Raw genomic sequence first — 24,829 nt, 5'->3', positions numbered from 1 at the left:
GGGTCCCTGTTTAGGTGGATGAACAATCAGCCAAGCCTGTTGTGATATTAAGTCACTCAGATCATGTAAATCACAAAGTTTGTGTTTAGTCTTGGCCTTGGTCAATCACAGTGTAATGTTTAATATCCAAGAATCTGGCCAAGGCCCTGTGGATGGCCACTGGGTAACAACAGCAACCACAACCGGTCTTTATGTGGCACCTGGAACAAAATAAAATATGAACTTTATTTATCAAGCGAAACCCAAGAAATGGAGAAGCTCGGGTCCCAGGCTAGCCACACGGATCCCCGCCGTCTATGGCAAGGCTGCAAGACATAACGGGCTACAAGATGAAGGCGTGTAAAATCGTCGGCTCCAACGCACCCCTCCATGATGAGCTCAACGCATTCTATGCCCGCTTTGAGCAAGAGGTCAGTGAGAACGAGCCCTCCACCCCAGAAGCCGCGGATGAACTTGTATCTGAGATCACCACCGCAGACGTCAGAGCAGCCTTCTCTAAGGTCAACCCACGGAAAGCCACTGGTCCGGATGGGGTACCCGGACGAACACTCAGGTCTTGCGCGGATCAGCTGGCGGCGGTATTCGCAAACATCTTCAATCTCTCTTTACAACAATCTGTGGTCCCTATCTGCTTCAAGAAGACGACCATCATCCCTGTACCAAAAAAAAAGCCAAGCAGCGTGCCTTAATAACTATCGTCCAGCGGCTCTGACATCCATCATCATGAAGTGCTTCGAAAGATTAGTCATGGCACGAATCAACTCCAGCCTCCCGGATTGCCTTGATCCGCTACAATTCGCAGTTTGCCTACCACTACAACAGGTCCACAGCAGATGCCATCTCCGTGGCCCTGCACTCTACCCTGCAACACCTAGATAACAAAGATACCTATGTCAGACTCCTATTTATTGACTACAGCTCAACCTTCAACACCATAATTCCTACGAAACGAAACTCCAAACTCCGTGGCCTTGGCCTCGGCTCCTCCCTCTGCGACTGGATCCTGAACCTTCTAACCCACAAGCCACAATCAGTAAAGATAGGCAACAACACCTCCTCCCCGATCATCCTCAACACCGGTGCCCCACAAGTCTCAGACCCCAAATATACTCCTTATACGCCTATGACTGTTTGGCCAAATTCACCTCCAACTCGATTTTCAAATTTGTTGATGACACCACCGTAGTGGGTCGGATTTCAAACAATGACGAGACAGAGTACAGGAATGAGATAGAGAATTCAGTGAACTGGTGCGACGACAATAATCTTTCCCTCAATGCCAACAAAACGAAGGAGATTGTCATCAACTTCAGAAAGCGCAGTGAAGAACATGCCTCTGTCTACATCAATGGGAACGAAGTAGAAAGGGTCGAGAGCTTCAAGTTTTTAGGTGTACAGATCACCAACAACTTGTCCTGGTCCCCTGATGCCGACACTATAGTTAAGAAAGCCCACCATCGACTCTACTTTCTCAGAAGACTAAGGAAATTTGGCATGTCAGCTACGACCCTCACTAACTTCTACAGATGCACCATAGAAAGCATTCTTTCTGGTTGTATCACAGCTTGGTATGGAGCCTGCTCTGCCCAAGACCGCAGGAAACTATAAAAGGTTGTGAATGTAGCTCAATCTATCATGCAAACCAGCCTCCCATCCATTGACTCCATCTATAATTCCCGCTGCCAGCATAATTAAGGACCCTACGCACCCCAGACATACTCTCTTCCACCTTCCTCCGTCAGGAAAAAGATACCAAAGTTTGAGGTCGCGTACCAACCGACTCAAGAACAGCTTCTTCCCTACTACCATCAGACATTTGACCTACCTCATATTAAGTTGATCCTTTCTCTACACCGTGCTATAACTGTAACATTATATTCTGCAGTCTCTCCTTCCTTCCCTATGTATGGTATGCATGGTTTGTACAGCATGCAAGAAATAATACTTTTCACTGTATACTAATACATGTGACAATAATAAATCAAATCAAATCAAAGCAGGTTGAGCTAATTTACTCCAAGTACAGAGTCTTCTGGAATATAGGCTAAGCAACAATGGCTTTAATACATACATGCGGACAACACTGGTAACTGAGAGGGGGGGGGGCAGTGTGTGAGTTTGTGTGCAGCCCTTGTCTTGCAAATAAAGTGCACATTTGGAATATACCCTCTGATCATCATCATTGCAAGTGCCAGAGACACAAACACATTTTTGATTCAAGCTTTCAACTTAATCCAAGATATCGGTCGATCTTTGGTTACCCGTTAATCCTGTTATTGTTATTTCCCCCTGCCCCATTTATTTAATGAAGCCTTTGATCTCTATCCCTTTAGGGGTACTGAGTTCAGTTGTAGCACTCAAACACTCACTGTGGCTGAGAACAGTCAACTGACTCCTGACGAAGAAGTAAAGCAGAGACATTCATGTCCCACGTGACTCAGACACACATTGACTTTACCAAGAGAACGGCAATAGTCTCCACTCTTCCTGAAGTTCATCGCCCCACAGAAAGACTGCAGTTAAACTGATGATTTCAGTTCACATTTAGATGAGCAATGTTATTTAAATGGTTCTGCAATTCCAGTGATATCGCCACACTCGATTCATATGGTTACTGTCGGATTGTCGGCCGGTGCAAGGACATGATCATCCGTGGAGGAGAGAACATTTACCCAGCAGAAGTGGAATCATTTCTGCACACATATCCCAAAATACATGAAGTCCAGGTAAGTGACTAGAGCTACAGGCTGGATTAATAGAGGCATAATATATTCACTGTCAACTACTCTCACAGAATGGGCCCCTCCCTACCTTAGTGGAGTAGTATTGTCAACAGGACGGCATGGTGGCACAGTGGTTAGCACTGCTGCCTCACAGAGCCAGGGACCCGGGTTCAATTCCGGCCTTGGGTGCCTGTCTGTGTGGAGTTTGCACTTTCCTCCCTGTGTCTGTGTGGGTTTCCTCCAGGTGCTCCGGTTTCCTCCCACAGTCGGTTAGCCCTTTGTGTCCAAAGGTTTAGGTGGGGTTATGGGGATAGGGTGGGGACATGGGCCTAGATGGGGGCCTCTTTCGGAGGATCGGTGCAAACTCGATGGGCTGAATGGCCTCCTTCTGCATTGTGGTGATTCTATGACTAGAATTAATTACCACATGGAAAATATGGTTTAATAAATGACAGCCAGTAGGGATGTATGAAAGGCAAATTGTGTTTAACTGATAGGATTGAATTATTTGATTAAAAAATAGCAGGTAGTTAAAGGCAATGTGGTTAATGAGTGTATCGATTTTTAAAAAATCATTAAAGCACTCCAGAATAAACTTGTTAAAATTGGAATTAAAGGGACAGTGGTACTGTGGATTCAAAATTGGCTAAGTGACAGGAAACATCGAGGAGCGATGCATAGTTGTTTTTCAAACTGAAGGAAAATATACAGTGGTCTTCCCAGGGCTCGGTTTTGATATCACTGCTCTTTTTGATGTATGTCAATGATCTGGACTTGAGTGCTTTAATGTTTACAGCTGTTACAAAGCTTGGAAATGTTTCAGACAATGAGGTGGATAGTAAGTGACTTCAGGGGGCAGGACTGAAATAGGCAGACAAGTAGCAGATGAAACTTAATGCAGAGAACTTTTTTTAATACATTGATGGAATGTGAGCATCATGGCAAAGCCAGCATTTATTCTCCATTCTTTATTGCCTTTGAGGAAGTAGTAGTGAACTGCCTTCTTGAACTGCTACAGACTATGGAGTGTAGATACACCCACAGTCCTGTTAGGGATGGTGCTCCAGGTTTTTGATCCAGTGACATTGAAAGAACAGGGATATAGTTCCAAATCGGGATGATGTGCGGGATGGAAGTGAACTCGTAGGCAGTAGTGTTCCCATGCACTACTGCCCTTCTAGATGATAGACGCCCACAGGTTTGGAAGGTCATGTAGTCTATCGTGTACCCAATACAGGGAATGTTCTTTTGATTTGGGAACTTTTTAAAAAAAAAAATAATTTTTATTGAAATTTTTACAAAATATAAACATCTCAACTCTATTAACAAAACAACCGCGGTAACACCCCAAGAACAATACCCACCCAACTTCGAAAGCAACTACAAACAAAAGAAAAAAAACAAAAACAAAAGAACACCCAAACAACAAAAGGGAAAGAGATAACACCCGCCACATCCCACAAACCCATGTACACAGTTCTCCCTCCCACCGATCCAAATCCCCCCCCCCCCCCCCCCCCCCCCCGCCCCGATTGCTGCTGCTGCCAGCCTATTTCCTTACCGTTCCGCCAGGAAGTCCAGGAAAGGCTGCCACCGCCTAAAGAACCCCTGTCCTGATCCTCTCAGGGCAAATTTCACCTTCTCCAATTTAATGAACCCCGCCATATCATTGATCCAGGCCTCCACGCTTGGGGGCCTCGCATCCTTCCATTGGAACAAGATCCTCCGCCGGGCTACTAGGGACGCAAAGGCCAGGACACCGGCCTCTTTCGCCTCCTGCACTCCCGGCTCCACTGCAACCCCAAAAATTGCGAGTCCCCAGCCTGGCTTGACCCTGGATCTCACCACCCTCGACACCGTCCTTGCTACCCCCTTCCAAAACTCCCCCAGCGCTGGACATGCCCAAAACATATGGGCGTGGTTCGCTGGGCTCCCCGAGCACCTAGCACACCTGTCCTCACCCCCGAAAAACCTACTCATCCTCATCATGTGGGCCCTATGCAGCAGCTTGAACTGTATGAGGCTAAGCCTCGCACAGGAAGAGGAGGAATTCACTCTCTCCAGGGCATCCGCCCACGTCCCCTCCTCAATCTCCTCACCCAGCTCCTCTTCCCATTTACCCTTCAGTTCCTCCACCAAGGCCTCGTCTACCTCCTGCATTACCCGCTATATGTCCGAAATCCTCCCTCCTCCAACCCACACCCCCGAGAACAACCGATCCCGCACCCCTCGTGGGGGCAGCAAGGGTAACCCCTCCACCTGCTGCCTGGCAAACGCCCTCACCTGCATGTACCTAAACATGTTCCCCGGGGGGGAGCCCAAACTTCCCCTCTCCCCCAAGCTCGCGAACCTCCCCTCCACAAACAGGTCCCTCAACCTCCTAACCCCTGCCCTGTGCCAGCCCAGAAATCCACCATCAATGCTCTCGGGACAAACCGATGGTTCACCCGTATCGGGCCCTCCATCGAGCCCCCCACTTCTCTCCTATGTCGTCTCCATTGCCCCCAAGTTTTGAGGGTAGCTGCCACCACCGGGCTCGTGGTATACCTCATTGGATAGAGCGGCAACGGCGCCGTTACCAGCGCCTCCAGGCTCGTGCCCACACAGGAAGAGGAGGAATTCACTCTCTCCAGGGCATCCGCCCACGTCCCCTCCTCAATCTCCTCACCCAGCTCCTCTTCCCATTTACCCTTCAGTTCCTCCACCAAGGCCTCGTCTACCTCCTGCATTACCCGGTATATGTCCGAAATCCTCCCTCCTCCAACCCACACCCCCGAGAACAACCGATCCCGCACCCCTGTTTGGGTTTGGGGAGGGGGTTATTCGGTGGGTGAGGCTGCTCTGCGAGGCCCCGATGGCGAGTGTAGCCACAAATAGAAGGAGGTCGGAGTACTTTCGGCTGTACCGGGGGACGAGACAGGGGCGCATCCAATGCCACCACTATCTCCGCCTCCCCTTCCATGGCCGGCATCATAATGACATTGAGGAGCCTTCGCACGTTCGTATTCAACTGCCTTCCCTTCACAAACCCCGTCTGGTCCTCATGAATGACCTCGGGCACGCAATTCTCTATTCTAGTGGCCAGGATCATTGCCAGCAGCTTAGCGTCGGCGTTTAGCAGCGAAATCGGCCTGTATGACCCGCATTGCAGAGGGTCCTTGTCCTGCTTCAGGATCAAGGAAATCAGCGCCCGTGACATAGTTGGGGGCAAAGCCCCCCCCCCCCCCCCCCCCCCCCCCCCCCCCCCCCCCCCCCCCCCCGCGCCTCCCTTGCTTCGTTAAAGGTCCGGACCAACAGGGGGCCCAACAGGTCCAAATACCTTTTATAAAATTCTGCCGGAAACCCGTCCGGCCCCGGCGCCTTCCCCGACTGCATGCTCCCTATCCCTTTGACCACCCCCTCCAGTTCGATCGGCGCCCCCAGTCCCTCCACCTGCTCCTCCTCCACCCTCGGGAATCGCAGCTTGTTCAAGAAGCGCCCCATTCCACCCCCCTCCACCGGGGGTTCCGACCGGTACAGTTCCCCATAGAAGTCTCTGAAGACCCCATTAACAATGTTCTGAGTTTAAATTCTAAATGACTTTGTTAACACAATAAATTTGATTTGTTGGAGGGCTAAAAAATTTTTAAAAACAAAAAAAAAAAGGGCAGCAGGGTAGCATGGTGGTTAGCATAAATGCTTCACAGCTCCAGGGTCCCAGGTTCGATTCCTGGCTGGGTCACTGTCTGTGTGGAGTCTGCACGTCCTCCCCCTGTGTGCGTGGGTTTCCTCCGGGTGCTCCGGTTTCCTCCCACAGTCCAAAGATGTGCGGGTTAGGTGGATTGGCCATGCTAAATTGCCCGTAGTGTCCTAATAAACGTAAGGTTAAGGGGGGGGTTGTTGGGTTACGGGTATAGGGTGGATACGTGGGTTTGAGTAGGGTGATCATGGCTCGGCACAACATTGAGGGCCGAAGGACCTGTTCTGTGCTGTACTGTTCTATGTTCTATGTTCTATCTACTGTCCTCCGCACCACCTTCCCAGCCTTATCCGTCACTCCCCCAATCTCCCTGGCCGCGTCCCGCTTTCGGAGCTGGTGTGCCAGCATCCTGCTCGCCTTCTCCCCATACTCATACACCGCCCCCTGTGCTTTCCTCCACTGAGCTTCCGCCTTTCTGGTAGTCAATAGGTCGAATCTGGCCTGAAGGCTACGCCTCTCCCCCAGCAATCCCTCCTCTGGAGCCTCCGCATATCTCCTATCCACCCGCACCATCTCCCCTATCAGTCTCTCCCTCTCCCTCTGCTCCCCACTCTCCCTATGGGTTTAGATGGAGATCAATTCCCCCCTCATCACTGCCTTCAATGCCTCCCAGACCGTCCCCACTCGGACCTCCCCGTTGTCATTGGCCTCAAGGTACCTCTCGATACACCCCCGAACCCTCTCGGCCACCTCCTCACCTGCCAGCAGCCCCACCTCCAAGCGCCAGAGCGGATGTTGGTCCCTCTCTTCCCCCAGCCCGAGGTCCACCCAGTGCGGGGCATGATCTGAAATGGCAATGGCGGAGTATTCCACATCCTCCACCCTCGAAACCAACCCTCTGCTCAGGACAAAAAAATCAATCCTCGAGTAGGCCTTATGTACGTGGGAGAAAAACGAGTACTCCCTGGCCCTTGGCCTCGCAAACCTCCAGGGATCCATCCCCCCCATCTGGTCCATAAATCCCCTCAACACCTTAGCCGCCGCCAGCTTTCTACCCGTCCGGGACTTGGATCGATCCAATGGGGGATCCAGTAATGTGTTGAAGTCCCCTCCCCATGATCAGGCCCCCCCCACCTCCAGGTCCGGAATGCGGCCCAACATACGCCTAATAAACCCCGCATCGTCCCAATTTGGGGCGTAAACATTCACCAACACCACCCGCTCCCCCTGTAGCTTGCCACTCACCATCACATATCTCCTGCCACTGTCAGCCACCACCTTCAACGCCTCAAACGACACCTTCTTCCCCACCAGGATCGCCACCCCCTACTCTTCTCATCCAGCCCTGAGTGAAATACTTGGCCCACCCATCCCTTCCTCAGCCGAACCTGGTCTGCCACTCTCAGGTGTGTCTCCTGGAGCATGGCCACATCCGCCTTCAGCCCCTTCAGGTGCGCAAATACCCGGGCCCGTTTGACCGGCTCAGTCAGCCCCCTCACATTCCAGGTTATCAGCCGGATCAGAGGGCTCCCTGCCCCCCTCCCCTGCCGATTAGCTATACCCCATCCCTTGCCCACCACCGGCCAGCGTCCCCTGCTCTGCCAGTTTCCCACGGCGGCAACCCCCCCCCCCCCCCCCCCCCCCCCCCCGGCACCCCCTGCGTCCTCCAGCTCCTTCCTGACCTGTTCAGCAGCAACCCGGTACCCCCCCCCCCCCAGGCTAGGCCCCTCCTAGCCGCACCCCTCCTTCCATAGCATTCCAGTGAGCCAGCTAACTTCTGCTGACCCCGGCGACTCCCGCACGACCTCCGACTCTTCCCCACGTGGGACTACCCCTCCTCCATCGTGCCCGACAATGGGTCCTCCTCCTTCCCCCCCCCCCCTTGATTTGGGAACTTGATGCACGATCAATTACACAAAGACGAGAGTTGAATGCAATCAAAGCTTTATAACACTAAGATGTGTGGCCTCCTACAGCAGCTGGCGAAATGGTTGCTGTACAGGGAGCACACATATTTATACTCTGCCTACTGGGCGGAGCCAGCAGGCAGGGAACTACCCCCATACCTGTAGTACAGGGCCTTACCACAAATCACCTAATATATACATCAGTGGTGACTAGTACAGAACTGTGGTGAAAAATTGGGAGAGTCTGTAAGTAAGATTAGGGTTACTGAACATCTTCAACATTTTCAGCTGATCCGAGGGAACGAACTAACCTGTCCGAATTCTTTTGAAGAGGTGATTGAGGGAATGTCTATGGATGTTATTCATATGGACTTCCAGAAGGCATTTGATAAAGTCCTTCATGAGGGACGGTTCACTAAAATAGAAGCTAATGGAATTGAAGGTAACGTATTGACCTGGTTAGAAAATTGCCTGAGCAGCAGAGGAAAGAGAGTAGGACTAATGGGAAGGTATTCTCACAAACAGCATTTGACTAGAAGAGCTTCCTTCATTTGCCAATCACCTTAAATCGGTGCCCTCTTTATCAATTGGTCTAACCATGTTGATCAGTCCTTACGCTTCAAAGACATCCTTTCTTTCCAACAGTACAATGTTATTCCAAATCAGTAATGCTACCCCACCTCCCTTTATTTCTATCCCTATCTTTTATGAAAAACTTTGCAGCCTCATATATTCAGTGCCTAGTGTCACATTTTTTGGGCCACATTTCATTATTGTCATAATATCATAATCCCACACGGCTTGTCCTTGTAGCTCCCCAACCTTATTCATCACACTTTGTGCGTTGACATACATGCACTCTAAACCAATCTTTCTATTCCTTGTTGTCCTTCTTAGTCTGCTCCTATTTGACTTGGTACTCCTCCCTTCTTACACTTACATTAGGCAGCTTGTTTAGAAGCAGAAGAAAAATCGTACAACATTATAAATAACCAACACCCACACTCCCCAACCCCACTCCCCACCATCGCTCCATTCTCCTTTCCTGCCTTCCCCATTTCATCCCCCTTCCCTTTGCTGACCCCTCAATCCTCCCCAAAGAAGTCAATGAGCAGCTTCTGCCTCTGAGCGAATCCATCAACTGACCCCTCAGGTCAAACTTGACCTTCTCCAGCCTCAGGAATTCCGCCAGGCCACTCACCCACACCCCCACTTTCGACGGCTCTGAGTACTCCATTGAAGCAACATCCCCCTCCCCCCTCCACATCATCCCAATTTGGACAGCGAGGACCAGCGGCAACCCCTCCAGCTTCCCACTCACCATTACAAACCTCCCCCCCTGAATCTACTACAATGTTCCCCACCTCAAACGCCATCCCACTTATTCACCAGCACCGCCACCCCCCTCGTCTTCATATCCAGTCCCGAATGGAACACCTGCCCCACCGAGCCTATCCTCAACCTTGTCCCCGATCTTTAAGTGCATCTCCTGCAAAAGGGCCACGTTCGCCTTCAGACCCCTCAGCTGCGCTAACATGCGTGACCGTTTGACTGGCCCATTCAGCCCCCTCACGTTCCACATGACCAGCCTCCCCCTCCACTGCCGATCATCATATCCCTTTTTGGGACAGTCCCTGACCCGTGTCATGCAACCCTCCAGGTCCACCCTCGGTTGTCCACCGTCATCGATCCTTTTCCAACTGCTCCACATCAACCATACCCTTGTCAGCAACCCTTCCCCTCCTCCACTCCCAAACAAAACATCAACCCCATCTCCCTTCCCTGCGCCTACCTCCTGACAACCCCCCACTGCACTCCCGTTAACTAGCCCGCCCAGCTAGCCAGGTCCCCCACTCAAGGCCTCCAACCTCCCTACACCCATTGGTTCCCCTCTCCTCCCGTCCACAGTCCCCCAAAAAGCAGCAAAAGGTGAATTCACCTTTCATGTGCCCCCATGAAAGGACTGCCCTCCAAAAACCGTGCCATCAAAACAAGAGAAACACTTCAAAAGAAAAGTTTCCATAGAACCAACAAAGAAACACATGCACAAACCCCTCCATAGATCAATATCCTCACTCTCCTGCCAATCCATTGTTCATCATGAACTCCATCGCCTCTTCTGACTTGCCAAAATAATACTCACTCTTCTGGAAAGTCAGTCAGAGGGGGGTGGGGTAGAGCATTCACCCCCTTCTTAAAGTGGGCAGCCTCTTAAAGTGTGAGTTAAACCCGACCCTCCTCTTCTCCAGTTCTGCACCCAGGTCCTGATACGCCCGCAGTTCATTCCCTTCCCAGGTGCACTTCGTCATCTGCCTCGCCATCGGAAGATCTTCTCCTTATCCAGAAATGGTGCAACCGCACCACCATCACCCTTGGTGGCTTGCCCGCTTGCAGTCTCCTCATCAGCGCACTATGCGCTTGGTCGACCTCCAGGGGCTGGTCAAAGGCCCCCTCCCCCATCAACTGCTCCAACATTTTGGCCACATACCTGCCGGCCTCCGCTCCTTCGATGCCTTTTCGCATCCCCACGACCCTCAGATTTTGTCTTCTGGAGCGATTCTCCAGATCCTCCACCTTCTCCTTCAGCCTCTTCAGTGTATCCCGCATCACTCCCACCTTGGCCACCAATGAGACCAGCTGCTCCTCGTGCTCCCCCACTGCCTCCTCCATTTTTTGGATCGCCCGGCCCTGGGACTCCAGCCTCTGTTCCACTCTCTCGATCCCTGCTTCGGTCGGTTCCACCACTTTAGCCAGGTCTACCAGCAACTCCTTCCCCTGCTGGCTGAACTTTGCGTTCAAAAACTTCACTAGCTGCTCCACTGACCACTGGGCGGGCAGAACAGCCCCCTTGCCCTCCGCCAACTTATTGGCACACCATGAAGACTCTCCTGTTGAGCAACTCTTTTCTTCTTGCCCCATTCCTAGTTCGTGGATCAATCCACCAGCCACACCAGAGGAGTAACACCTTCTCCAGGTACTCCTGCACCTCTTGCCATCAAAAACTTTGCCTTTCTGATAGGGAAAAGGCCAAAAAAACCCACCTTGAGTGGGAGCTACCAAATGTGCGACCACTCACTTGCATGGCCACCACCAGAAGTCCCCTTTAATCTTTAATCTTTTTCCATAACTAATCTAATTTGAACTTAATTATGATCACTACTACTAAAATACTCCACCACTGGTACTCCTTCTACCTGCCCACATTCATTCTCTAAATCTTCCAGAATGTCTTGTTCGGCTTGCTACATATTGGCCAAAAAAAAAATGCTCCCTTGAATACATTTGAATAATTCATCCAGAATTCTTCTGCCTCAGAACAAGTCTTTGGCAGGAAGCAGGGTGGGGTTGGGAGAGGGGATGGAGTTTTGATTGTTTGAAGAGGGCTAACTCCCATATTCTGTTGGCAGGTGGTTGGAGTTCATGATGACAAGTTGGGTGAGGAGCTCTGTGCTTGTGTGAGCTTGGTAGATGGACAGAACTGCACAGCTGAGGAGATTCAAGCTTTCTGCAAAGGAAAGGTACATGATTTTTGTGAATCATATCAATGCATCCGATTATCTTTTTTTTGGAAAAACATTTAATTGAAGGTATATTAAATATATACATAATCGCAAAAAAAACGCGGCAACAGATAACAAACCCCACTCTCCCAGCACCTCTATCCGATTAACATTACAGAGAATGGTCTGTGCAACATGGCAAGGTGGGCTGAATGGCCTCCTTCTGTGCTGTAACTTTTCTATGATTCTATAAGATCTTTTAAGACTGCATTTATAATGGACATAGAGGCCTGGATTTTCAGCCTTGAGGTGGGGAGCAGGAGTCAGGAAAATTCCCGGCTCGGCTTGCCTGCTTCGGGAAAAAAGTGCCGGCAACGGCAGGATCTTCATTGCCAGGAGTTGGCTGCGGACTGGAGTCGGCCTGGCCAACCCAGGAGAAAATCTGGAGGCGTCCGCAAGAGTTACTGGATGCAGAGGCAGGCTGGTTAAGCTGCCTCCCGCAGTGGTGTGGGATTTAGTCCCAATTAAAATCAAAACAGAAAGGCCCTCACCCCTCTCACCCCCTCACCCTCAGCACACTCCCTCTGCCTCATCCACGCTACCTCATGACACCTGCCTCCCAACCCCAACCGCCCACTCCCTGTTTTGTCAATGAGAGAGCTGACCATAGTGTCAGGCATGTAGATCAAGGCACTGAAGACACCTGGGAGGCATTGAAGGCGGTGATGAGGGGGGAATTGATCTCCATCCGAACCCATAGGGAGAGGGGGGAGCAAAGGGAGAGGGAGAGACTGATAGGGGAGATGGTGTGGATGGATAGGAGATATGCGGAGGCTCCAGAGGAGGGATTGCTGGGGGAGAGGCGTAGCCTTCAGGCCAGATTCGACCTATTGACTACCAGAAAGGCGGAAGCTCAGTGGAGGAAAGCACAGGGGGCGGTGTATGAATACGGGGAGAAGGTGAGCAGGATGCTGGCACACCAGCTCCGAAAGCGGGACGCGGCCAGGGAGATTGGGGGAGTGACGGATAAAGCTGGGAAGGTGGTGCGGAGGGGAGTAGATGTTAATAGGGTCTTCAGAGACTTCTATGGGGAACTGTACCGGTCGGAGCCCCCGGTGGAATGGGGCACTTCTTGGACAAGCTGTGATTCCCGAGGGTGGAGGAGGAGCAGGTGGAGGGACTGGGGGCGCCGATCGAACTGGAGGGGGTGGTCAAAGGGATAGGGAGCATGCAGTCGGGGAAGGCGCCGGGGCCGGACGGGTTTCCGGCGGAATTTTATAAAAGGTATTTGGACCTGTTGGGGCCTCCTGTTGGTCCAGACCTTTAACGAGGCAAGGGAGGGGGGAGGGGGGGGGGGGGGGGGGAAGGGGGGCTTTGCCCCAACTATGTCACGGGCGCTGATTTCCTTGATCCTGAAGCGGGACAAGGACCCTCTGCAGTGCGGGTCATATAGGCCGATTTTGCTGCTGAACGCCGACGTTAAGCTGCTGGCAAAGATCCTGGCCACTAGAATAGAGGATTGTGTGCCCGGGATCACTCATGAGGACCAGACGGGGTTTGTGAAGGGAAGGCAGTTGAATACGAACGTGCGAAGGCTCCTCAATGTGATTATGATGCCGGCCATGGAAGGGGAGGTGGAGATAGTGGTGGCATTGGATGTGGAGAAGGCCTTTGATAGGGTTGAGCGGGAGTATTTGTGGGAGGTGCTGGAGAGGTTTGGGTTTGGGGAGGGGTTTATCCAGTGGGTGAGGCTGCTCTACGAGGCCCCGATGGCGAGTGTAGCCACAAATAGGAGGAGGTCGGAGTACTTTCGGCTGTACCGGGGGACGAGACAGGGGTGCCCCCTGTCCCCCTTGCTCTTCGCGTTGGCGATTGAGCCCCTGGCCATGGCATTGAGGGAGTCAGGGAACTGGAGGGACCTGGTGCGGGGTGGGGAGGAGCATCGAGTGTCGCTGTATGCGGACGACCTGTTGCTGTATGTGGAGGACCCGGTGGGGGGGGGGGGGGGGGGGGGGGGGGGGAGATGCCGGAGGTGATGAGGATTCTTAGTGAATTCGGGGGTTTCTCGGGGTATAAGTTGAACCTGGGCAAGAGTGAGGTGTTTGTGGTGCATCCGGGGGATCAAGAGGAGGGGATTGGTAGGCTCCCATTGAAGCAGGCAGGGAAGAGATTCAGGTACCTAGGGGTCCAGGTGGCGGGGAGAGGGGGGGCCCTGCACAAGCTCAACCTCACAAGGTTGGTGGAGCAGATGGAGAAGGAGTTTAAGAGGTGGGATATGTTACCGCTGTCACAGGCGGGGAGAGTGCAGTCCGTTAAGATGACGGTGCTCCCGAGGTTTTTGTTCCTGTTCCAGTGCCTCCCCATCCTTATCCCGAAGGCCTTTTTTTAGGAGGGTCAACAGGAGTATCACGGGATTTGTGTGGGCGCATGGGACTCCGAGGGTGGGAAGAGTGTTCCTGGAACGAGGCAGGGATGGGGGGGGCTGGCGTTGCCCAACCTCTGTGGGTACTATTGGGCTGCCAACGCAGCGATGGTGCGTAAGTGGGTAATGGACGAGGAAGCGGCAGCATGGAAGAGGATGGAGGCGGCATCATGTGTGGGTACGAGCCTGGAGGCGCTGGTAACGGCGCCGTTGCCGCTCTATCCAATGAGGTATACCACGAGCCCGGTGGTGGCAGCTACCCTCAAAATTTGGGGGCAATGGAGACGGCATAGGGGAGAAGTGGGGGGCTCGATGGAGGCCCCGATATGGGGGAACCATCGGTTTGTCCCAGAGAGCATTGATGGCGGATTCCTGGGCTGGCACAGGGCAGGGGTTAGGAGGTTGAGGGACCTGTTTGTGGAGGGGAGGTTCGCGAGCTTGGGGGAGTTAGAGGGGAAGTTTGGGCCCCCCCCGGGGAACATGTTTAGGTACATGCAGGTGAGGGCGTTTGCCAGGCAGCAGGTGGAGGGGTTCCCTTGCTGCCCCCACGAGGGGTGCGGGATCGGTTGCTCTTGGGGGTGTGGGTTGGAGGAGGGAGGATTTCGGACATATACCGGGTGATGCAGGAGGTAGACGAGGCCTCGGTGGAGGAACTGAAGGGTAAATGGGAAGAGGAGCTGGGTGAGGAGATTGAGGAGGGGAAGTGGGCGGATGCCCTGGAGAGAGTGACTCCCTCCTCTTCCTGTGCAAGGCTTAGCCTCATATAGTTCAAAGTGCTGCATAGGGCCCACATGACTGGGACGAGGATGAGTAGATTTTTCGGGGGCGAGGACAGGTGTGCTAGGTGCTCGGGGAGCCCAGCGAACCACGCCCATATGTTTTTGGCGTGCCCAGCGCTGGGGGAGTTTTGGAAGGGGGTAGCAAGGGCGGTGTCGAGGGTGGTGGGATCCAGGGTCAAGCCAGGCTGGGGACTCGCAATTTTTGGGGTTGCAGTGGAGCCGGGAGTGCAGGAGGCGAAAGAGGCCGGTGTTCTGGCCTTTGTATCCCTAGTAGCCCGGCAGAGGATTCTTCTTCAGTGGAAGGATGCGAGGCCCCCAAGCGTGCAGGCCTGGATCAATGATATGGCGGGGTTCATTAAATTGGAGAAGGTGAAATTTGCCCTGAGGCAACCGTGTTACCGCGGTTGTTTTGTTAATAGAGTTGAGTTATTTATATTTTGTAAAAATTTCAATAAAAATTATTTTTTAAAAAAGGCACTGAAGAAACTTTGGGCGGAATTTAATCGAGTTGTTTGCAGCAGAAAATATGGCGCCTGCGCCTAATTAATCATGGGAGAGGCTGTCAGGCAGCTTCCCGGCAGTGGGAAAACCTGCTCAACTTAAATTGGAAGTGAGAAGGGGCCCATATTTAAAACTCGCCCACTCAATGCAGGATGTCGATCAGGATCATTAATGAACCATTATACATCAGTTATCCTTGAACACTCCAGAATTTAATCGTGGTTCAAGGATTAACTGGGATGTGCATGGCTTTCCTGTGTCTCCCTATCAAGTTTGCCGGCAGTTGTCTGGGAGTCGGGGTCCCGGGGGGGGGGGGGGGGGGGGGGGGGGGGGGCTCCGCAGGTACAACATTTCTAGTTTGGTGGGGAGAGTGAAAGCTGATCTGGCAAGGTGGGATGGTCTCCCTCTGTCACTGGCAGGTCGGGTACAGGCGGCTAAAATGAACGTGTTGCCGCGATTTCTGTTTATTTTTCAATGCCTGCCGATTTCCCTGCCAAAGGCTTTTTTCAGAGAGATTGAGGGAAGGATTACCTCGTTCATATGGGGAGGGAAGGTGGCCAGAATTAGACAGGTGCTGCTACAGAGGGGAAGGCAGGCAGGGGGTTGGGTCTTCCGAATCTGATGTATTACTACTGGGCAGCGAATGTGGAAATGGTGCGGAGCTGGGTCAGAGGGGTTCATTCCCAGTGGGTCAGAATGGAGGAGAGTTTGTGCAGGGGGTCGGGATCGAAAGCACTAGCAACAGCACCGCCCCCGATAGCCCCAGGGAAATACTCAGGGAGTCCGGTAATAATAGCTTCATTGAGATTTTGGAGGCAAGTTTGCCAACACTTCGGGTTGGGGGCAGGGTCAAGGGAAATGCCGATTTGGGGGAAACCCATTTGAGCCAGGGAGGTGGGATAACAATTTTTGGAAATGGGAAGAGAAGGGGATTAAGACACTAAAAGATTTGTTTCTTAGGGGTCAGTTTGCAGGATTGAAGGAGCTGGAAGCAAAGTATGGGCTGGAGCAGGGGGAAATGTTTAGATACATGCAGGTGCGAGATTTTGCCAGAAAGGAGATACAGAGCTTCCCGGAGGAGCTGGCCTCCACATTGCTGGAGGAGGTGCTGATGACAGGGGGACTGGAGAAGTGGGTAGCGTCAGCGGTTTACGGAGCTATTTTGGAAGAGGAGAAGGCACCACTGGAAGGGATCAAAGCAAAGTGGGAGGAAGAGTTGGGAGAGGATATGGAGGAGGGGTTCTTGTGTGAGGTGCTCCGGAGAGTGAATGCCTCCACCTCGTGCGCGAGGTTGGGGCTGATAAAGCTGAAGGTGGTATACAGAGCACACCTCACGAGGGCGAAGGATGAGCCGATTCTTTGAAGGAGTAGAAGATGTGTGTGAGCGTTGCGGGGGGGGGGGGGGGGGGATCACGTTCATATGTTTTGGTCCTGTCCAAAGCTAGAGGATTACTGGAAAGAGGTTTTTAAGGTAATTTCTAAAGTGGTGCACGTGAAACTGGACCCGGGCCCCCGGGAGGCCATATTCGGGGTGTCGGACCAGCCAGGGTTGGAAACGGGTGCGGAGGCAGATGTTGTAGCCTTCACCTCGTTGGTCGCCCAAAGGCAGATCCTGATAGGTTGGAGAGCAACCACTCCACCCTGTGGCGTGGCGGGAGGACCTGTTGGAATTCTGAACTGAGGGGAAGCTCGGAGGGGTTCTACAATTCATGGACATTATTCATTCTGCACTTTCAAGAACTGGATAACATCGAACATTAGTTGGGGCGTGTGAATGGGAGGGTTAGGGGGAGGGGGGCTGTGTGTGTTAATGGCAACTATGGGTGATCCCTAATTCCTTTTTGTCATTTGTTTGTATGAACATGCGGGCTAATGTTTGGGGTTTGGTGGGAGGATGGGATCGTTGTTATTGATATGGGGATTGACATATTTGCTACTGATTATTGTTTATTGTTGGTGGGTGTAAATTTGGGAGAAAATGTGAAAAAGGAGGAGAATAAATAAATATTTTTTTTTAAAGTTTGCCGGCAGCCTAGGCACCGATCCCTCACTGTCAGGCACTCTGTTCCCGATCGAGGGATCTGGTATTGGAAAGGTGGGGACCGCTGAAAGCTTCCCCCTGTCCTACCATCCAACCATCCAATCCCCACCCATGCCCCCCTCCCTTCCTGTGAACACTACCCATCCCACAACCCCCACCCTCACATAACCAAGGCCATGGATCTAATGGAAATCTCTGCAGCAATAGCTGCAGCAACCAGCACTGCTCCCATTGGCAATGCTGGCAATGGAGAGCTGCTGGTCTATGATTGGACAGCAGCTCTTAGCGGATGGCATTTTTGTCACCAGAGTCCACACTGACCCATTGAGTGTCTGAGAGGCACTAAATTTGGTTGGTCGAGCCTCCCCCCACAGAGGAGAACGTGGATTTCCCACCAGTTCTCCAACTGGTTAGCAGGACCCAAGTCAGGAACATTCAATTTCACCCGTTGTTTATGCCCATTAAAATTGCCAAGTAGGAAGCCAAGATGGCCCTAAGTTCCAGATTCTCTGATTGGTTTTCGGCTGGGTGTGTGTCCATGTGAATTTATCACATTCCCTTTCAAATGGTCAAACCAATTGGTTCCTTGTAAAGGTATCAGCCACCTTCCCCAGGACAGTTCCTGATGGTTTTGGATCACGTTTTGTCCTTTGAGACAGAGATGGAGATTAACAAATGGTCACATCTTGACATCGGATGGTCAACGTTAAGCCATCAAATGGCAGAGCAGCAAATCGGTCTAAACAATGGGCAGATTGTGGGCACAGCTTGCTGTTTCCTATTGTGCTGAGCACTGAGGCGAGAGTGGATGGGAAGGGATTTAGAACAGGAGTGAATGAGAAGAATAGTCAGAACAGAGAAAAATTCAAGTGGCATTTTGAAACTGTCCAATCTTTGTGCTCTTGACAGATCTCCCACTTCAAGATCCCACGGTATATTGTGTTTTTGAATGAATTCCCGATGACTCCCACTGGGAAGGTATGTACAATGGCAGTAAACCTGAAAAAACATTAGTTTCTGATCATTGGAAATGTAAATGAAGAGTATTTTTATATCATCATCAGAACATAGAAAACATCTTCCTGTCTTCTCACTGCTAAAATAAATGTGGGGGGCCCAAGGCTGATACTGTAATTTGATTTGTTCATGTACAAGTGGGTGGAACTAAAATCTCTGGTTGCATTTATTAAGAAGTGAACATTTGGCTCAGAAGCAGTAGTTTTGTATCTGAGGCAGGAAGTGAAGGCTCTAGACCAGGGGTGGGCAAACTTTTCCGTGCAAGGGCCGCATTCAGAAATTCACAATTCACAAAGGGCCGCATAGTATATTAAGTAAAATAATTACTTCACCCGGTTATGATTGTGGGCGCGTCATATAGAACATGGAACAGTACAGCACAGAACAGGCCCTTCGGCCCTCGACGTTGTGCCAAGCAATGATCACCCTACTCAAGTCAACGTATCCACCTATACCAGTAAGTAACCCAACAGCCCCCCCACCCATTAACCTTTAAAAAAAAATTAAAAAAAAAAAAAAAAAATGTTTTTAAAAAAATTTTTTTTTTTTTTTTTTTTTTTTTTTAATGACTTGGTGGGCCGCAGAAATACCTTTGGCGGGCCGCATGCGGCCCGCGGGCCGTAGTTTGCCCACCCCTGCTCTAGACTGTCCCGGTGACACTGAAAATTGTCTCTGAATACTGGCATTCAGGTGGGGTACTGGGTTCAATTGGTGTGAGCCCCCACCTCCTTCTCCATTGTAAAAGGTAGCTGGGCCACTTCCAACTTCTGGGACGACCGGGAGAAAGTACTCCAAAAGTACTCAGACCCTGATATGTTGGACCAGTGCTCAGACCGCAAAACAGTGTCGGGCGGCACAGTAGCATAGTGGTTAGCACTGTCGTTTCACAGCTCCAGGGTCCCAGGTTCGATTCCCGGCTTGAGTCACTTTCTATGCGGAGTCTGCATGTTCTCTCAGTGTCTGCGTGAGTTTCCTCTGGGAGCTCCGGTTTCCTCCCACAGTCCAAAAACGTGCAGGTTAGGTGGATAGGTCATGCTAAATTGTCCAAAAAGGTTAGGTGGGATTACTGGGTTACAGGGTTAGGGTGGAGCTGTGGGCTTGGGGAGGGTGCTCTTTCCAAGGGCCGATGCAGACTCGATGGGTCGAATGGCCTCCTTCCACACTGTAAATTCCATGACAGCATTAGGAAATCAGCCTGGAATATGGCTCAAGCGCCTTAAATATCAAACTTGAATTTGGACCAACCCTGGAACAGGACTGAACATGATGGATATTTATGATAGGTCAGACTGAGTGACTAAATTGGACCAGGTCTAATCATCTCTATCTATCTCCAGACTGGTGGGAGAGTATGTGTGCTTCAGATGTCCTCAGTGCCCATGATGTAATGTTACTGTCCCCCCGACAAGTAAACTCAAAACCTCTGCGAGACTCAGTGCTCAAACCCCAACACACTGTCCCACTGGCCCAGTGCTCAAACTCCAACACACTGTCCCATTGGCCCTGTGCTCAAACCCCAACACACTGTCTCACTGACCCAGTGCTCAAACCCAACAGACTGTACCATTGGCCCAGTGCTCAAACCCCAACACACTGTCCCACTGGCCCAGTGATGAAACCCCAACACACTGTCCCACTGGCCCAGTGATGAAACCCCAACACACTGTCCCACTGGCCCAGTGCTCAAGCCCCAACACACTGTCTCACTGGCCCAGTGCTCAAACCCCAACACACTGTCCCACTGGCCGAATGCTCAAACCCCAACATGCTGTATCACTGGCCGAGTGGTCAGACCCCAACGCACTGTCCCACTGGCCCAGTGCTCAGACACCAACACACTGTAACACAGGCCGAGTGCTCAAACCCCAACACACTGTCCCACTGGCCCAGTGCTCAAACCCCAACACACTGTCCCACTGGCCCAATGCTCAAACCCCAACACACTGTCCCATTGGCCCAGTGCTCAAACCCCAACACACTGTCCCACTGGCCCAGTGCTCAAACCCCAACACACTGTCCCATTGGCCCAGTGCTCAAACCCCAACACACTGTCCCACTGGCCCAGTGCTCAAACCCCAACACACTGTCCCACTGGCCCAGTGCTCAAACCCCAACACACTGTAACACAGGCCGAGAGCTCAAACCCCAACACACTGTCCCATTGGCCCAGTGCTCAAACCCCAACACACTGTCCCACTGGCCGAGTGCTCAGACCCCAACACACTGTCCCACTGGCCCAGTGCTCAGACACCAACACACTGTCCCACTGGTCGAGTGCTCAGACCCCAACACACTGCCCCACTGGCCCAGTTCACAGACCCCAACACACTGTCCCACTGGCCCAGTGCTCAAACCCCAACAGACTGTACCATTGGCCCAGTGCTCAAACTCCAACACACTGTCCCACTGGCCGAGTGCTCAGACCCCAACACACTGTCCCACTGGCCGAGTGCTCAGACCCCAATGCACTGTCCCACTGGCCCAGTGCTCAGACCCCAACACACCGTCTCACTGGCCCAGTGCTCAAACCCCAACATGCTGTATCACTGGCCCAGTGCTCAGACCCTGACACCCTGTCCCACTGGCCCAGTGCTCAGACCCCAACATGCTGTATCACTGGCCCAGTGCTCAGACCCCAACACACTGTCTCACTGGCCCAGTGCTCAGACCCCAACATGCTGTATCACTGGCCCAGTGCTCAGACCCCAACACACTGTCTCACTGGCCCAGTGCTCAAACCCCAACATGCTGTACCACTGGCCCAGTGCTCAGACCCCAACACACTGTCCCCAAGACACTGTCCCATTCTGAGACACCCAGTGCGCAGATCTCAACACACTGGCCCAGTGCTCAGACCCCAACGCACAGTCCCACTGGCCCAGATCTTAAACCGCAACACACTGTCCCACTGGCGCAGTGCTCAGAGTCCAACACACTGTCCTATTCTGAGACACCCAGTGCTCAGATCTCAACACACTATCACACTGGTGCAGAGCTCAAACCCCAATGCACCGTTCCACTCTGAGACACCCAGTGCTGAAACCCCAACACACTGTCCATCTGGCCCAGTGTAGTGCTGAAACCCCAACACACTGTCCCACTGGCCCAGTGCTCAGACCCCAACACACTGTCCCATTGACCCAGTGCTCAGACCAACACACTGGCCCACTGCTGAAACCCCAACACACTGTCCCACTGACCCAGTGCTCAGACCCCAACACACTGTCCCACTGACCCATTGCTGAACCCCAACACACTGTCCCATTGGCCCTGTGCTCAAACCCCAACACACTGTCCCACTGGCCCAGTGCTCAGACCCCAACACACTGTCCCATTGACCCAGTGCTCAGACCCCAACACACTGTCCCACTGGCCCAGTGCTCAGACCCCAACACACTGTCCCACTGGCCCAGTGTAGTGCTGAAACCCCAACACACTGTCCCACTGGCACAGTGCTCAGACCCCAACACACTGTCCCATTGACCCAGTGCTCAAACCCCAATACACTGTCCTATTCTGAGACACCCAGTGCTCAGATCTCAACACACTGGCCCAGTGCTCAGACCCCAACACACTGTCCTATTCTGAGACACCCAGTGCTCAGATCTCAACACACTGGCCCAGTGCTCAGACCATGGCATGCTGTACTACTGGCCCAATGCTCAGATCCCAACACACTATCCCACTGGCCCAGAGCTCAAACCCCAAACGACTGTCGCACTCTGAGAGACCCAGTGCTCAAACTTCAACACATGGCCCCACTGGCGCAGAACTCAAACCCCAACACACTGTCCTACTGGCTCTGTGCTCACACCCCAACACACTGTCCCACTCTGAAAGACCCAGTGCTCAAACCTCAAAACACTACTCCACTGTTCCAGTGCTCAAACCCAATGCACTGTCCTTCTGTCCCAGTGCTCACACCCTAACACACTGTCGTACTCTGGCTCAGTGATTTAAGAGTCTGGTGGGAAGGCGTATTTTGAGGGTAAAAGTGGGATTGTGGAAAATTGGGAGAAGCCCGTGGTGGTTGTGGGTTATGGGGACAAGATAGGAAGGTAGTGTTGGAGATTATGTGGAGAAGTAGATGGCTGTGATTGCCTTATGGAAAATGAAATTCATGTTAGTTCTGATCAAATTTTCCTTTCTTGAGAAAATTTTATTTGAAGTATTTTCTTTTTGCTGTTTCACAGATTCAAAAACATATCCTGCAGGAAAAAATGGAGAAAGAACTAAGACTTGGGTCTAAGTGAAGGAAGGTCACACCATTGTCATCTGGGGAGATCTCAACACCCCATTCGTTCCTCAGATAATCCAAACATACTGACCCTAAAACATTCCCAAACATAAATTACTCTGCCCCAACATAGACTCCGCTCCCCTGTCAAAGACTCTGAGAGACCCTGTGCTCAAACCCCAACACAATGTCCCAGTCTGAGAGACCTCTCCTATCATAGACTACCCTCCCCTATCATAGGCCACCCTCCCCTATTATGCCCTCCCCTCCCCTATCATGGGCTCTTCCCCAATGTGAACTATATACCATTGTGGACCTTATTCCATTGTGGGCCCTTCCCCATCATGGGCCTTTCTCCATCGTGGGCCCTATTCCAACATTGGCCCAATTCCATCATGGGCTCTACCACTCAATCCTTAGAGAAGATTTTGTCAAAACGCTCCCTGATTTCCAAAGCCAATAAAGTCAAGCTCCAGAGTATTCCTCCCTTCACCATCCTCTTTCCAATATTTAATCTGTGGCCTATGATTTTCCTCAGCAGCACTCCTAATCAACATGGGGCGGGATTCTCCGACCCTCCGCGCCGGAAATGCGCCCGGCGCAGGGGCGGAGAATAGCCGTTCCACCAGGTGCGCGCACGGGCGACGTGGCGCTGGTCAGGGTCCGTTGAAAGGGGCCCCCACGGCGATTCTCCGCGCTCGACGGGCCGAGTTCCACTGAGTCCAGCCAGCGCGTTCATGTGTGGTCCCACCCGGCTGGACCTCGCCGTTCTGGCTGAGGGGGCCATCCTTGTGGGGGGACGGGGGATCCGACTCCGGGGGGGGGGGGGGGGGGGTGGCCTCCATGGTGGCTACGCCCGCGATTGGGGGCTACCGATCAGTGGGCGCGCTCATTCCGGGGGAGGGACCTATGTTTCTCTGCGCTGGGCCCCTGTAGGGCTTCACCATATTGCGCGGGGGCCGGCGCAAAGACGGCTGCCGCGCGCATGCACGGACCCGCAGCCGGCCACTGTGCGCATGTTCGGCCGCGCGGGCATGACTGCAGCCGGAGCTGCGGGACACATGCTGGGACCCTGCTAACCCCCTTGAAAATGGAGAATCACCTCGGACCTTTGAGGAAAAAGTCCAGAGTGATTCTCGCCCATTTTCCGGCGGGCGTGGGGATAGTCCCCAAAAGGGAGAATCCTGGCCATGGTATTGAAATGGTTGTTTGTTAGTACAGAACTGGAGTATCGCTGGGAAAAGACAGGCATCGAAGCTTCCTGGTCTTGCACTCACCAGGACATCGGCAAAAATACCTATTGCAAAGGGAACAACAATTTATACTCTTTTCTCCTCTTTGATGAGTGCAAGATGAAAAGCTTCGACAAGCACCTTTACTCAACAATGTAATTTAAACCTCCCCAGCATTGCATCAGAAAGTTGAAGGAATAGTCTGATAAACTAACTCAAAAGTCCTTATCGCCACGGAATGGTTGTGACTTCCTTCAGGGCAAGGAAAAGTAGGCAGTAGGGATGATGCATTTGAATTCTGTTCTGAGGCCAAGGTTGGCTGGAATTCTGGCCGTCATGCTTTATCTTGTGTTGTTGGTAAACCTGCCAAAGGTTTGAAATGTGTAGGACAGTAAAGAACCTGTTTTAACAGGACAGTTCCAGTTGATTAAATGTTAGCTCTATCCCGATAGTCCCTTCATTTTAATCCCTTTTTACTGCTTCCAAGGCCATATTGACCATGGTTTCCTTTTCGTTATTTGCCATGTGCAAAGATAGAGTTTAATTCTGTATGGATATCCCATGGACATGCAGTAACACAGTGAGAGAGAGGCTATTCAGCCTATCACATTCACTCTTTCAACACCACTCATTTACTGCCACTCCATGGGATTGCTTTTCCTTCATCCCAAGCTGTCTTCCGTCTGAGGCAAGATGAGCCGGTCCTATTCTGGAATCAGGTTTGTCTGCTTGGGTCCTGCCGTCACCAGGTACAGCTTTATTCTTGTCAGGATCTAGGGAGCCTAAGAGTC

The 24,829-nt window shown here is 52.1% G+C and overlaps 1 protein-coding gene across 1 annotated transcript in view; it reads left to right on the top strand.

Moving 5' to 3' along the window:
- Window positions 1-23,604, top strand: part of acsf2 (acyl-CoA synthetase family member 2) — a 193,431-nt gene extending 169,827 nt beyond the window's left edge. Inside the window, exons 13-16 of the mRNA XM_038777264.1 lie at window positions 2,585-2,726; window positions 11,717-11,827; window positions 18,462-18,530; window positions 22,763-23,604. Coding sequence (XP_038633192.1) covers window positions 2,585-2,726; window positions 11,717-11,827; window positions 18,462-18,530; window positions 22,763-22,822 — 382 coding nt within the window. The 3' untranslated portion in view covers window positions 22,823-23,604. The remainder of the gene's footprint in view (window positions 1-2,584; window positions 2,727-11,716; window positions 11,828-18,461; window positions 18,531-22,762) is intronic.
- Window positions 23,605-24,829: the final 1,225 nt, after the last annotated feature.

The sequence above is a fragment of the Scyliorhinus canicula genome, chromosome 18 (genome assembly GCF_902713615.1).
Source record: "Scyliorhinus canicula chromosome 18, sScyCan1.1, whole genome shotgun sequence".
Taxonomy (NCBI): Eukaryota; Metazoa; Chordata; class Chondrichthyes; order Carcharhiniformes; family Scyliorhinidae; genus Scyliorhinus; species Scyliorhinus canicula.
The sequence above is the reverse complement of the archived record's forward strand: the minus strand, read 5'-3'. Positions and strand labels throughout refer to the sequence as shown.